General features: G+C 41.8%; 1 protein-coding gene across 3 annotated transcripts in view; it reads left to right on the top strand.

Annotated features, from left to right (window-relative positions):
• Positions 1–16,162, top strand: part of Arhgap42 (Rho GTPase activating protein 42) — a 224,442-nt gene that overhangs the window by 169,119 nt on the left and 39,161 nt on the right. For all 3 annotated transcript variants that reach the window (XM_035444354.1, XM_035444353.1, XM_027415152.2), the window contains 3 exons: positions 4,757–4,867; positions 12,945–13,049; positions 15,215–15,344. In XM_035444354.1, coding sequence (XP_035300245.1) covers positions 4,757–4,867; positions 12,945–13,049; positions 15,215–15,344 — 346 coding nt within the window. The remainder of the gene's footprint in view (positions 1–4,756; positions 4,868–12,944; positions 13,050–15,214; positions 15,345–16,162) is intronic.

Raw genomic sequence — 16,162 nt, 5'->3', positions numbered from 1 at the left:
CTGTTAAGAGTTTACCCTGCAGAAATGATCAGAGATGAACTTACGGAGTTTGCAACTCTTTTTAAAATTTATTTTCTTTTTTATTTAATGGAGTTTAAAGCTCTTATAGAGACCAAACATCCACAGTATCAAAACTTACAGTCATTTATCTGGTACAAAAGAGTAATTAAATCACATAGTGAGACTCAAAATGGTATGGCTATTGGAATTGTGTGTTTGGGACTTAAGACATGGCTCAGAGTACAATGTATTTGCTGTGCAAGCAGGGGGACCTGTGTTTATATCCCTAGCATTCATGATTTAAAAGCTAGAAGTGATCGCACGTGTAAATAAACTGTGTATACCAACTGTATCCAAGGCATAATCCTGCTGTGTCTGGGAAGTTTGCATTGCTCAGTTGCGAGGACAGCCTAAGTGGTATGTGAAATCTTACACATCACAGCTCTTCCTAAAACTTCATTTCTTCAATGACCTGTTCATGCTGGTGTTGTTTCTTGAGTGAATAAAATTTATACTAAGTTTTTTCCTTTTTTTTTTTTGCAGTCATCCCTCATCTTTCAACTCACCTTGTTATGTGGAAGTGCACCAGCCACTTTTTCTGTGACCACAAAAGCCCTATTACATGCAGTCTGGCTCACTGTCTACCCTGTTTTTTATGTGGTGCCTTCACACAAATATTCCTGATGCACAGCTTGGGTCCTTTCAGATCTCTGCACTGTCTGTAGGCTGGGGTCTGCATTCTCTCTGTCATTTCTACCGTAGTTCTCCCTGTGCTTCATGCTAAACCACCCTTTTGATAAGTCTAAATGCAACTTCTGGAGCTGGAGAGATGCTGGATGGCTAAGAACACTGACTATTCTTATAGAGTACCCAGGTTTGGTTCCCAGCACCCACATGTCAGCATGCAAGTGTCTATAAATCCAATCTTAGGGGATTCAACACCCTTTGGCCTCCCTGGACAGCAGCATGCATGTGGGGAGCCATAAATTCATGCAGGCACACACATAAATAAATAGATTCATAAAATTTTAAAAATAACTTCTGATTCTTAGTCTCTCTTTTTCTGTCTCTCTCTGTCCCTCCCCTCCCTTCTCAATAGGCTCTTGCTGTGTAACCCTTACAGAATGTGCTATGTAGCCCAGGGTAGGCTTTGAATGCATAAGAGCCAGCTGGGATCACAGGCATGTACCACCATACCCAGCTGGGATTTCCGTTCTGTTGTTTTCCAGTCTAGCTCTTCTCATTATCTTCACCAACTCCAAACTTGCCCATTTTTTCAAGTCCACCACAAACATTTTCTCCTGGAGGGGTGCTTCAGTAAACATTCCCTAAGCTTCTCCCCCTTCACAACGAGATAGAATATTGGCATTAAAGAGGACTTAGAGCAGAGCCCACCTGTTCTTTTTTATAGCCCTTCTGCCATGTAAGCTTCAGGGCACACCTGCTGTTGGGGTGTCATCTTCGCTGGTGTTCACTGTTAGTTTTGAAATCATATTGTTGTTCTGCTTAGCTATAAAAAATAGACAGCACCTGTTACTAGGATTATAAGCAAATTTTGTTTTTGTTTTTTAATTTGTATTTGCTGAGACAGAGTCCCACTCTGAAGAGGGTGTCCTATTGCCTTGGCTTTTACCTCACAAAAATCCTCCTGCCTCAGTTTTCTGAGTGTTAGAATTATGAGCTTGAGCCACTATTTCTGACTTATGTATTTTCTAGTCAGACTCTAGTCCAAGGGAATGCATCTCACGTTAAAATGCCCTTCTCCGTCTTGTACTGAGAAGGAATGGAGCTGTCATAATCATTAAGGACAATTCCCTTGGGATCTTTGCTGTGTTTAATTTCTATTGTACAGTAATATCCAAGAGCATCTAAAGCTGAAATTGGCACAAACAGTTGTTTCTTTTCTATCCCCCACCCAGAGTCTCCATTGAAGGGGCCTTGAGAGCAATTGCAGCATACACAGCATACACAGAGAAATGATCTCAGACTCTTATGTCGGGGTCTCCTAGACTACCACTAGCTTGGTGATTGCATGGGAAGGCTCACGGGACACCACATATTTGTGGCTGGGATTCATGTAGTGATAAAACAGAGAGAAAATGAGTGTGAAGAAGAATCATGTCTGGGGAAGCCAGGTGCAGAGGCTGTCACTCAGGGGAGGGACACAGGACATGTTTCATTCCCTCAGCCATGGTTATAAGTGCACATTTGAAATGCCAGCTGCCCAAGGCAACATTCAGACACCAGAGACTCAGTGTCCAGTGCTTTCACTGGCTGTCAGTCACATGACCATCTGCCCACATTGTTCCTAGAAAGAAAGGAAATATCCCCAGAAGCCATAATGATTTCCTGCAGTTTAGGTTCATAACCATTTTATCAGCTAATGAGGGAGGATGTTACCACACTTGCAGTCACAGTCTGTACCCCAGGAAGCCAGATTGAGTCACCCATCCCCAAGAAGCCAATTAAAACAGCCCAGTTAACAGTAAAAAGCAAGAAAGGTTTATTTAATGTGGCCACATTGGGAAGAGGGAAAAGGAGATCCAGTGGACAACCCCACCAGGTCCATCTTTGGTCCTGCAGTGAGAACAAGTTTAATAGAGGGCCATGGATATGCACATCTGAGAAGTCCTGGTCACGATGTGGGCATAGGTTCCCCTCTTACTAGAGACAGTCTCTCAGGCCTTTTGTCTTCCCAGGGTGAGATCCCTGGAATTCTCATTTCTTGTGTGAACCATTTCAGTAGTCTGGTCGTTGGACTGAAGAAAATGATTATCTCATAGGACAGTTTCACTTACACCAGGCTGGTTGCTATGGGAATTTTTAAAGCACATCCTTTAGGCTCTGACCACAAGCAGTCAGTCTTCTTAGTAGTTCTTCCAAAAGGCAGCAGTCAGGCTGGCATGACCAACACTTCTGCTCAGCCTGTGAGCTAGGAACAGCCACTTTGGACTCCTTAGGTGTCTCAACACTCTAGATTCTGCTCATGCGCTAGGCAGCACCTTCACTGATGGCATCTTTTAAAGAGAATAGAATCTTTAGATATAGTGCTGAATCTGGAGCAGGACATTGTAGGGTCCCAACAGGTGCTGCAGGCAGCCCATTGCTTTTCTTCCCAACTCATGCATTCACTAATAGTGGCTTTGTGGCTTGAAAGTGGCCAACAGGGGATTGTTGATACCACAGAAACCAGCCCATACCACAAAGATTTTTAAGAGCCTCTACCCCCTTCTCATGCCTAACCTGAATTGACTCTGCTAGGCAATGGTAAGCAGGAAGGTGGTACGCTTTGCCTTCTATTTTGGACAATACTGTTCCTAAATGATTTTCCAAGGCCAGGGAATTTTTGGATCCAATCTAACTAATTTTCAACATATGTTGGTTTAAACCAGAATTCTCAACTTTAAACCCCAAGTGAGTTGCTGGTAATACTGGATTATTTATAACTATATGGCCAAGTACACATAGGTATATGATCATCTTGAGAGGTTCCAGGTGAAACCCTTGTTTCTATGATGACCAGGGTAAGAATCTGTATGCTCTTGTGCTGCATTTGCTGACATCATTACCCTTGTCAGTCAGGTTTCCATCAGTGGACTCTACTGCAGAAAGCCCATTCTCCTCAGCTATGTTGTTAATCTAAGCTGCTGCTGGAGAATGTGACAGGGTAAGAGAAGGTGCCTGTTTACATGTATAGAACCAGAGTCATTCTTCAAAGGAGCATCCGAGGATGGTGTGGAAGAGGAGAGACAAAGCCAGGAAGACAATGAAACCATCTCAGTAGCTCCGCCTTGCCCTGAGAGCAGCCAGGAAGAGGTGCCCCTGATCCACCATAGAAGGGTTGCTTGGCTTTTTGTTTTGGGCTCTGTTGACAAAGTGTCTATGCCAGATTTTCCCTAATTGCCTTCTTGCTTAATATTCTCAAACACTTCTTTGACTAAAATCCATATTTTCTATGAAGCATCTAAAATCTTTGCATCTTACTTTTCCTGTTTCTCTGCAGCCAGCTTTGCCAGCTCTGCCAGCTCTTATATTTCACGATGGTGACTTCTGTCCACACTCCCCACCGCCTGCTTCTCTTCCTTCCTTCTGCATCTCTTTCTCTCTTCTTTCTTATTAATTTTTCAACATGCAAAGAAGTGAGTTCCAGGGTGACCTTCGCACACATATGTATATTCTTTGTCCTGCCCACCCACACATAGTGCCTCCCCCAACCTCTATTGTCCTATTGCTGGTCCCCTCCTCCCTCAAACTATCGTCCTTTTGTTTCCTGACACATATGTATATCCCATAACCTTCTCCTGCTCACTTACCCTCCTCATGCCCCTCTTGGTCACCTCTTGTAGGTTTAATCAAGTCACTATCAGTTGTTCATGTTGACAGACAATTCTAGCATTTTCTTTCAGAATTTAGTGCCTTCTCTGACTCTATAGATTTTATATGCATTTGCATACTCTCTGAAGATTTCCCCCATAATTTTACTCTAATTTTCAACATGCCTCTTTTTTTGTTTACTGTGTGAAGGTGTTTTAGCTTGTTGTGCCATACCTTTTGGTACTTAGCTGGATATGTGCATCTGTATTCATCCTGACTCACACACTATGAGCTTAACTGTGTTGGAGCTGCACCAAAACTCTTTGCAGGAGTTAGTATTTAATAAGGAATCATGGTGCTTACCCAGTCTTGTCTCCCTCTATGTATAGACTCTTCAGTACTTAACCCCTGTGTCATGCTGCCTGGTTTTTCATTTTTTTAGGCAGATTCACAGATTGGCCGAGAACATCAGAACTTCTATGAAGCATCATTAGAATATGTCTTTAAAATCCAAGAGGTTCAAGAGAAGAAGAAGTTTGAGTTTGTGGAGCCGGTAAGGTTTAGTTTTCTCATATATAACAATCTTAAAAATGATTTATGAGGAAAGTGCTTTAGAGTGATTTTTTGTTTAAAATTATGATCAAGGAAAATAAAAAGAAGAGAGTTGGGGAAGGCAGTGGGTTCCTCTGTATCTTTTTGTAATGGTGAAGGAATGAAATGTGCCAGAAAACCCATAGAATACACAATTCAAATAATGAGTTTTGAATTCAGTTAATAATGTGTCCATATTGACTCACTGACTGTAATAACCCTACCACAGGAATGCAAGTTATTAACAGTGAAGACCACTATGTGTAGAATGCCGCATAGGTGTTTCGGAGGGGTTTGTAGGAAACCTCAGTTCTCTAGGAAACCTAAAGCTGTGCTAGGAATAAAATCTATTAGCATAAAACTAAAAATGGTGTGCACATCTGATTTGTCAACCAGATTTGGTTAGGAAATGCCTAGGCTCTGAAGGAAGCTCACTTCTGGTTTTATCTAGGAGTGCCTTTCCTGAGAGGATTGACTGGGGTTGGGAAAGGGTCTGTATGAGCAGTCCTGGAAGTGGGTGTCACATCCCAAGGGCTTGGGTGCCAGGCTGAATAGAAAGGTAAGAAGGGGAGAGCCATCTGGGTGTCTGTGTTCACTCTCTCTGCCTCCTGCACTCACCCCACAGCTCAGGCCGTCCCACTAGGATTGACTGTTCCTTCATACCACAGGCCAAAACAATTTTTCCTCCTATGTTAAGTTGCTTTTTGTCAGAAATCTGACCACAAGAAAGAGAAAGTTACCTGTGTGTGAGTGAATATGCCTGACCTACACAACACTCTGGTTATCGAACTTGAAGGTGAATGGAGAAAACCCAGGGCGCTCTTTTGCTCTGTGCCCATCAGCCCTTCCTTACAGACCTAGGTCCTGCCTGCCTTTGCCTGTGCAGCCATTGGTCCTCCTAGGTTAATATGAGAAGTAATGGATTCTCCAGTGCAAACAGTACTGCAGAACAGAATAGGTCAAGATACTTACTATATTCTCTGAGCATGTTTCCAAGCACTGCCCAATGTGTGACAGTGTCACTCATATGAGCGTCCTCAGAAGGTGGCATCTGTGATGGTAAGGTCAGTTCTGGCATCAAGGTAATCTTCTGATGCAGATGCATAGACATGACACAATTTCCATGAGATGAAATGGAAGAGCAGGGCTAGCCTTTTCTTCCTATGGCAGTCTGGGGAATACTCATGCATAACAAAAATGAAATCCACCATCTCTGCTTTAGGTAGATGACGATGATATAGTAAGGCAAGGGTGGCAATATTTTCCAACACATTTGTCATAATCTGTTTCTGTGCGATCCCACCAGACACAGACAATGAGAAAGAGCAGTCTGCACAAATACAGGTGCCCTCCTGAGTTGCAGGTCCTCGGCTTTGGAGTCCACTGACTCTGTCCTGTGAACAAGGCACTCCGTGTACTATAAAACCAATACCTAGGCCAGGAGGGACAAAGAGCTGGGGCCATAACTCAGACTCAGGGATTTAATCTTCACCTTTTGTTTGGAACAGCCAACTTGACTCAAAACTCTGCTTGCTGAAACAGCTGACCTGAACAAAGGGAAGCTCTTAGTTCCCAGACTGATAGCTAGGGAACCAGCATGGGACTGGTCTAGATCCCAGGAATTTCAGTGGATTTCAGTGAGGAGACCTCGGAAATCTACAGGACCTCCTGTAGTAGTTCAGTACTTATCCCTAGCATATGTGTGGACTTTGGGAGCCCATTCCACATAGAGGGATACTCCCTGAGCCAAGACACTCAGGGGTGGGCTTAGACCCTATCCCAAAGGATATGATAGACTCTGATGACCCCATATGGAAGGCCTTACCCTCCCTGGGGAGCAGAAAGGATATGTGATAGGTAGGGTTTTGGTTGGGGAGGATGGTAGGGGAGGAGGGGAGGGAGAGGGAACTGGGATTGACATGTAAAACAATCTTGTTTCTAATTCAAATTAAAAAAAAAAATCTGCAAAAAAATCCAGAACAAAACTCTGCTTGCTGAAGGTCAGTTCCCTTAAGATGAAGAAGTAATTTACCCACCAGACCATTTGATGGTCTGATTAAACTTCATATGGCTTTAAGGGGGCTTTCTATGACAAAGACCACTTACTTAGATTCCAGATCCCTCTTACTGACTCAGCCCAGCCAGAGAGCCCCACTATTACTTTTTTTCTTTTATACATTTTTATTTAAATTAGAAACAATCTTATTTTACGTATCAATCCCAGTTCCCTCTCCCTTCCATTCTCCCATGTTCACCACTGACTCCCATCGCATCCCTCTTCTGCTCCGTAGAAAGGGGAGGCCTTCCGTGGGGGATCATCAATGTCAGTCACATTATTTTAAGGTTTTGAGTAACTTTATATACATGTCTTTGTGTTTGGGGAGCCATGTGTGTCGGTACCCTTGGAGGCGAGAAGAGGGCACTGGAGTTAACAGGTTGTGAGCCTCCTGATGTTGGTCCCCTCTGGAAGAGCATGGTGCTCCCCTAATCACAGGTTCAGCCTCCCCCCCACACACACTACAGTTGATTAGAAAGCCACACTTCTCCCTTCTCCCCGAGTTAGAGAACTCCTGTGACACCCTGCCTCCAGCATGTCTAAGTTGAGGCTTTTTTTCCACCATGGTGTGAGAGCCCACTAATTCTGGCCATTTTTCCTGCGTATTTCTCCCAACTCTGCCCATTCCTGTGCTATCATTCCTTGACTGTACCTGAAAAGATATTTTCTCCTCTGTGTACCTCCTGGAGAGTGATTGGCAGTTGATTGTTACCTCAGTTGAGTTTCTTTGTGGCCCATTCAGGCTGGAAACACTCAGCTATGCCTTTCTAGGACATGGCATTAGTTGTATCAAGAGACTATAGAACCATTTGCTCTCAGGTGGCAGGCAGAAGGAATGGTAAGTATCCTTGAACTTTGGGAAATGGAAGTGTCCCTTTACTGTGTTTCTTCCCCTTACCCTAACCCAAATAAGCCTTTTGTAGCACATGCCTCTCCTATGACACCATTCTTAAAATCAAAGGGAGATGTGTCCTGCATTATTTTCTTGACTGCTGTGTTTTCCTGCTGGAGTGTCTGCGCAACCACATATTACTGTCCTCTTCTCTGGCTTTAGTCTCCTTGGTGGAGTCTTGACATTTCTATTTCAGCATCATGAAGAGCATGAATGGGTCCAACACAGTGTGAGCATGAAAGCTGATCTGATACGGCTACAAAATAATTTGAAGCAAAAATTTTGGTTTTACCTGAGTTTCTTTGTACATTTTTTCTTTTTTTTTGTGACAGGGTTTCGTGTAGCCCAGGTTGGCCTCAAACTTTCTGTGTAGTTGAGGTAGCGATTCTCCTGCCTCTGTCTGGAGTGCCAGGTTATAGGTATGAGCTACTAATTTTAAAGCAATTTATTACATTGTTTATATAATTTTCCTGCTGAGTGAATAGGGATCTATTCAGATGTTTGCCCTTGACTATTCTTTCCCTTGCTGTGGTGTCTGGAGAGTTCTGTGAACAACTGGTTGACCAGCCATTTGTGATGTGTGGGGAAAGATATTTTGGTTCAGAGTTTCACAAGACTCAGTCTATAGTGGTAGAGAAGGCAAGATGGCTGTGGGAGCTGACTCAGATCTGGGCAGATTAGGAAACTAGAAGTCATGTGGTAGAAAACCATAAAACCCCCACCCCCTGCCTCGTTTCCTCCAGTAGGGTCCCACCTCCTAGAGTTCACAGCCTCCCACAGAGCACCACCTGCTGGGAACCAGATGTTGCCCTTTCAGAGTATAAGGCTGTCAGTGCTCTGTGTCTCTCCTGCTGCTGCTATCACAGTATCTGCTCATTCACTGCCTGGAGTTCAGTTTGAGTGAAATTACGGTGGATGAGGCTGCCCGGTCTACTCTTACTGAGATCTTCATGGTCAGCTAGTATCGCTTCCATTTTGTGAGAGTTTAAAATCATCAGGCATTTACTATGCCTGTCCATCAATTTGGAGAAAATTTCATCGTCACAATTTCAAGTTCTTCAAACCGTGAAAGAGGGATTTTTTTTATTTGTTTGCACTTCTCTAGTTTATTTATGCTGTGTTCCTGTTTTTAAGAATATGTTTTGAATTCAATTTGCTAAATTAAGTCCTAAATATTTTATTTAGGCTATTGAAGATGGAAGTTTTTTTAAATTTCATTTTCAAATTGCTTATTATCATGTACCTTGCTGTAAAATCAGTTTTTGTATACCAGTCTCAGAAGTTGTTTGTTAGTTCTATTAGGTTGGTTTTTGTTTGTTTTTTTTGTTTGTTTGTTTGTTTTTTATGGATTCCTTAGGATTTTATGTACACATGTTCAAGGCATTTGTAAAGAGCTTTGCTGTTTTCTTTCTAGTATGGATAATTTGCATTTCCTTTTCTTGCCTAATTGCCCTGACTCTAGCCAAGAATCTGATATAGAGCAGAAATGTCTGGAGCGGGCATCCTTGTCTTCTTCCAGAACCTGGATGGCAGAGCTGTTGAGCCTTTCATGACTAAGAATAATGCTAACTGCAGGGAACATTGTCATCAGTGACTAGTGTTTCAATAGATGAAGCTGTGAATTTTAGTGGTCAGAGATGACCATGGTGTCAGGGAGACTGCTGGAAGGGCTGTGCGGAAACAGACCTCAGGTCCTGAATGGATGGGGAACATAGTTGACATTGTGGTTATGTGCAGTTAGGCAGCTCCTCCATAATGGGCTAAAGTCAGTTTATTCCTGAGGATGGATATGGCTGAGCGCCTGTGCAGCATGAGGGAGGCACTCCGGTTCATCTCTTGCTAGCATCACATAAACAAAGCATGGTGATATATATGCTCAGGGACATCCTTGGCTACATAGCTACATAGTTAGGGGCCAGCCTGGGATAAATGACACCTGGTCTAAAAGATAAATTATAAATAATAAATAATATTTGACTGATAATCAGGTAAAAAATGAATGACATGATTATACAAGCTTTTACAGCCTAGTTGGGGCAGCAGTTATCTAGAATTCCTGCACAAACTCCTACAAAGCTCCTTCCCACCTCAAGCACTAACTTCACCCTCTTTGTTCAGCCACAGTTAGTCTTTCTGGCAACTCGGAGCCTTTACTTGTGAATCTTTTGGAAACACCACATATTTTACTATGGACAGTCGTCCTCCACAGGCTCATGTACTTGAGCATGTGTGTACTTTAGTGTGGACAGTGGGGACTAATAAATAGTAATTTTACTCTACACACTAGGGAAGTAGTGAAGTGTGATAGGGGATTTTCTTGGTGTTAAAGGAATGAATTTTGGGTAAAGGCAATTGCTGCCTGGTAACCACAGTATGCTCAGAACCCACATGGAAGGAGGCAAGCGCTGAGTCCTTCCTGAAAGTAGTTCTCTGACTTGCATGTGTGCACTGTGGCACTCTCTCTCTCTCTCTCTCTCTCTCTCTCTCTCTCTCTCTCTTTCTCTCTCTCTCTCTCTCTCACACACACACACACACACACACACACACACACACACACACACACACACACACACACACACACAAAACAATAAGTGTAAAATGAAACTACAACATTTTTGTAAAGGTCTCTTTTACTCCACAGTAACCTTAGGCCTGTCTTTCCCACAACACGCAAGCCAAGGCACTGAGCAGAGATGATGGGCATCTGAGAAGGACAGTTTGTCAGTTCTCAGGTCCTTCTGATGAGCCTCATTGCTTTAACATCATGGAATTTGTCAAGCATGCAATATGCACTCGCTCTCTTTAAAAAAAAAAAAAAAAAAAAAAAAGTTGATGTCTGCTGCCATCTAGGGGCTATTATTTCACCGACATTTTTGTTTAGACTTCCCAGAGCTGCTTTCAAAGAAATGCAACACAGAGGAAAAAGGTGATGATAGTTAATTAAAGGTGTGACCTTAATTATTATTTTTTTAAGATTCATTTATTTTGCTTTGTGTGTGTGAGTTTTGCCTGCATGTCCACCATATGTGTACCAAATACCCATGAAGGCCAGAAGAGGGCGTCAGATCCCCTGGAACAGAAGTTACAGAGGGTTATAATGGGCTTTTGGATGCAGGTATCCAGGTCCTCTGCAAGAGCAGCTAGTGCTCTTAACTGCTGAGCCATCTCTCTAGCCTCTGGTGTGTAATTTTTATGTACTTTGATAAAACTGCATTGCCCACTGGGTGCTCAGCATTCCTTTTGAGAGAAAACCGATGGCTTCAACAAAAGAGTCTACAACCAAGGCTGGTAGGTGGGTTTCTGTCTGCATTGCAGTCACTGCAGCAGAAATGCTGAGGATATAGAGCAACCATAGAGAGATACAAGTGCCGGCTGGAATCATGAATTTTAAAGCATAATTAGCAAACAGGTCTCAGTGGAGAATGCTGGCCCACCACAGTGTCTGTCAAATTACTTTCAGATGAGAGCTTCAGGGTATTGTACTAGAATGAGTGACTTGGTGGACATCAGAGGTCTTTTTCTGTGTGGGAAAGGCTGTCTCGGGTAGTTGTGAGCACCTGGCATTTCTGTAGACATTTAATATTTTAATATATAATGTAGCCATAGGCCAGAGCCTCAAGCCAGATTCCACAAACTCACATACACCATGGACTCGTCTGACCTGATGATAACATGCCATCATTTGGCTGTAATCATATTTCTAACATGAGTGTTTTACCCCCATGTTCTGAGCAGTCAGAACATTGGAAAAATGGATTTGTGTATATTAGCTGTTTTGTAGATGTATTACAATGTTTTTAAAATATCTTCACTGAAATGTAATTAACTTGGTGGCTCATGATGGCTTTGAAATAGCACCTGTTCCCTGTGACATCTAGTTCACAGTGAGACAGTTTCATTGTGGGCTAATTACAGACGCCGCCAGAGAAAATGCTCCTAATGATTTCCTAAGCTGTCTATGGCTAGCACCCATGTTAACTATGTGCTTCGTAAGTTTGTTTATGTTTCCACCTTTGAAAACATCTAGATCCACACATTAGGGCTTAACTGAAAGCATTTAAAGTCCAGTTTTAAGCTCCAATTTGCTCTAACCTGGAGATTAAAATTACATGAAAAAAATGACAACTTAAGAAAACATTTTGAAAGTGTCAGACTCCTCGAAGTGAACACAACTGTATGCATGCTGAAAGAAAACCATGATGTCATCGTTTTCCAGTAGAACTGGCTCTTGGTGAGTTACTCCTGCCTCCTCACGCAGAGGAGGCAGCAAGAAGCTGCTCACATATGAAAATGGTTTAAAATTGCCTTTCTCTTTTGATTGAATGATAATAAATGAGAACGTCTAAGTCTCCTTAAAATGGGTTCACTTTGTTGCAGCACGGAGCTGTGGGCTGGCAGAGGTAATGGCCAAGGTGTGGAATAAGATTACAGTGAGTTACATAAATTATCAAATCAATTCTTTTTGATAAACTTACCATATAAACATACCTGTCCCATAATTTTAGGATAAGCCCTCCTTTCAGATACACATACATAGAAATTAAACACTAATACATTTGTGATTCCAAGGCTAGAAATATGGAATGTTTTTTTCTGAAGGTAGGGAAAATCATGTGACTCCATGTTTTGACCCAACTCTTACCTACTGAATTCTCCTTGCTAAAAACCCTTCTTTAGCCAATACCAGGATCTGTACTGCCACCTTGTGGTGATTTTTTTAACTCGCCTTGACCTGCTCCTTCCTGTGACTTTCTGGCCCTTCTCTATATGCAGTTCCCTTTCATCTTCTGTTTTGGCTAGAGACTCTTTCTGATTATCCATGATCCTGCCGAGAGGCCTCCAGTGGTTATTTCATGATTCATCTGTGGCAGAGCCATCCACAGTACACCTGTTCATGACCAGATAGAGATGAGATGAAAGAGCAAAGATCTTTGTTTCTGTCTCACATTCATGACTCTGTGGTCAAAGGCATTGAGCTAAAGTTGTTACTTTGAGAAATTAGAATGATTTCCTTGATATTTTACATTGACTGATCTTTTCATGTATAAATAGCAGACTCTTATGATTTTGTGTATGCTTTTATCTTTGCAGCTTTTGTCCTTCCTGCAAGGACTATTTACGTTTTACCACGAGGGATATGAACTTGCCCAGGAATTCGCACCATATAAGCAACAGCTGCAGTTCAACTTGCAGAATGTAAGAATGTACCTTCTGCCATCATTCCCTAGCAATGACCTTGGAGTGACTCAGTTAGAGCCAAGCCAGACCTTGTCTAAATATGGTGAACTACAAGTCAACTTTATAGATGTCCTCATAATGTATCTCCTAGTGACTCCTAGTTAAACATCTCAGAGACGAACTGATATTGTCTTGAAAAAATGTATGCTACTACATTTTATAAAAGTAAATATTACCAAGGTGGAGGGGCCTGAGTTACCTAGTATTCTTATTAGCTTAGTGGGTGACCAGGGATGAATAGGCTCTGGAATTCTCATATCAACTGTGTCAAGTATATAAAATACAGTGATATAGATATAAAATATTTTATGGACCTTAAATGCTCCTTGCCACACATAAACAAGAATAGTAAATAAATGTGGTGATGCCTACATATTTAACCTGATTATAGAAATGATTTTACAATGTATACAGACATCAACACACCACAGACACCCACAATGTGTGTACCTGTTAGCTATGAGTTACTCCTCAAAGCCGAGAGCACACGAGGGACTTTGGCATCTTACCTGCTGAGAAAACAGTATGACTGCATTTTCAAAATGAAGGTTTCAGTCTTCACATTCTAAGGCCTCAGCTCTAAAATCATATGTAATCATGTGCTGACAATTATTTGCAGAGAAGTTTAAATGCAGCTTTGAAGTATTTGCAAGCACTGTGTTGAAGATCAGATGAGAGTTACTTACAAACCATCCATTTCCACCAGGGTATTTAGTGAAACCACCTAGTTTTCCCAGGCTCTGAATACATGGTGCCACTTCCACCATTAGCTAATACATTTCTGCCATTGTCAAACTTGGGCAAGAATCAAGCCCTGATGTTGAGTCTTCAGTCACTGAAATCCCGAGTACATAACACTCTAGCCGTAATAACCAAGGAAGCCTTCCTCAATCTTCTGTAAAAGTTTGTTTCTTGTCTTTGTGCAGTCTAGTGAGTACACTATTGAGCTGGCATGTCCCTGTCCCCGAAGAAGGATGCAACTGGATTTTTCTAATCATGTTTGGATTTCAGCTTCTCCTTAGCTTAAATTCCCTAGCAAAAATGGTTTCACCTTTAATACACTTGCATTGTTTTTTCAATGTGGAAGGCAATTGTCTGTCTTCAGTAAAAATTAAAAAGAAAAATTGCAGATAACAGAGAGTTTTCATAAATTGTTTCTGTATTTACTACAATTACCACAGTTGGGATAGGACAAAGGAAGCACTTGAAAAAGTCAATCCTAATGTTTTAAAGAAAAAAAAAACAGCAAGATAGTTCAGAGAAAAAGACCCTAATCTACTTTATGGTTATATTCTCTGTTTGTGGACCATAGAGAGAACTGGAGGTAAGCTGTTGTTTTTATGTTTTTAGACACACTTTGTTAGGGTGATGTGTTTTGAATGTGAAACAGATTCTTTTGGAGAAAACCTTATTCTTTTTCTATAGCCTACACAAATTATTATCAAGTATATGAAGAGGTAAGAACTTGGTTTCCTATGAATTTTACACTGGTGTTCCAACAACTGTTGGTACTTCCAGAAACCAAACCATGTGATGTCTTCTCAACAAAGCCATTCAACTTTAGAATTCACTGAGATGTAGACTCTAGAACTCAGTTTATTTGAGAGGCCACCTTAATCTACCCATGTGATAAATTTATCTGAGAGTTCATCCAGCAAAATGATTTTAATTCTATAATAAAAAATTAAAACAAGCCTTTGGGAAAGAGGGGGTATTTTTTTTTTAGCTTGTTCTTTGTCACAAATATCGAAAGTATCTTTTTCTTCTTCCTCAAAAGAGTTTAAGGTCTTAGGTATCTATTTTCAATCTTAGCTATCTAAGTAGATGGTTAATGATTTCAGTTGCCATAGTCACCTACTTGGGACTCCCTCGAGAGTATGAAGGTAGAAAGTCTCACACAATCACAAGGAGAGTCAGAGAAGAGTGTAGACAGTCATCAGGAATGTTTCCATTAAAGTGGCTCAAAGCAGACATACAGCTCAGCACAAGAGAGTCCTTTTATGTCTAACAGAACCAAAAGGGTTAGGTTTACCCTGATAGCTTTGGCAGTTTTAAGATGTTAGTTGAGAATTTCCTCCAACCTGGTGCACATGCTAAGTGTGTTTGTTGTCTCTTTCCCTCAGACAAGGAATAACTTTGAAAGTACTCGACAAGAGGTAGAAAGACTGATGCAGCGGATGAAATCTGCCAACCAGGATTACAGACCACCCAGCCAGTGGACCATGGAGGGTTATCTCTATGTCCAGGAGAAAAGTGAGTCCCAGGGACCAATAGGAGGTCTTTTCTTACCTCCTTTTGCATTTTCCAAGTGTGTGTGGTCCATGTGGTTGTACCCACACATCACTTGTGTGTAGAGAGATTCATATCAGAAATCATCCCCCATATCACCCTGCTTTTTCATTGAGATGGGTTCTGTCAGTCAAGCCCAGAGCTCTCCAATGGGGCTAGTCTTATTAGTCAGTGTATTTATTAGTCAAGGTTCTAGAGGAACAGGACTGGTAGATTTATTAGAGTGACTTAAAGGCTGTGGTCTGACTATTCCAACAATGGCTGATTCCCAATGGAACATACAAGACTGGATGTCTCAGCTGTTCTTCAGTATATGCTGGAATCCCAAGGAAATAGGCTCTAAAACAGTGAGGGAATGGACTTGCCAGTGAGGGTGAGACACCATGGCAACTCTTATAAAGGGAAACATTTCATTGAGTTGGGAGTTTACAATTTCAGAGGTTTAGTTTATTATCATCATGATGGGGAACATGACTACTGGGAGAATGGTGGTATGCCAGCAGATGTGGTTATGCAGAAGATGAGAATTCTTACATCTTGATCCCAAGGTAACAGGAAGTGAACTATCTCACTAGGTGTGGCTTGAGCATATATGAGACCTCAAAGCCCACCTCCACACTTCCTCCAACAAGATCACACCTACTCAAACAAGGCCACACCTCCTAATTTTCTTTCAAACCACCACAACAGTTTTCTAAATTCAACCTATTCATTCATAAAAGAAAAAAGATGAGCCAGGAGGTGGTGGCGCACGGTTTTAATCCCAGCACTCAGGAGATAGA

This window comes from Cricetulus griseus, chromosome 4, assembly GCF_003668045.3.
Source record: "Cricetulus griseus strain 17A/GY chromosome 4, alternate assembly CriGri-PICRH-1.0, whole genome shotgun sequence".
Taxonomy (NCBI): Eukaryota; Metazoa; Chordata; class Mammalia; order Rodentia; family Cricetidae; genus Cricetulus; species Cricetulus griseus.
The sequence above is the reverse complement of the archived record's forward strand: the minus strand, read 5'-3'. Positions and strand labels throughout refer to the sequence as shown.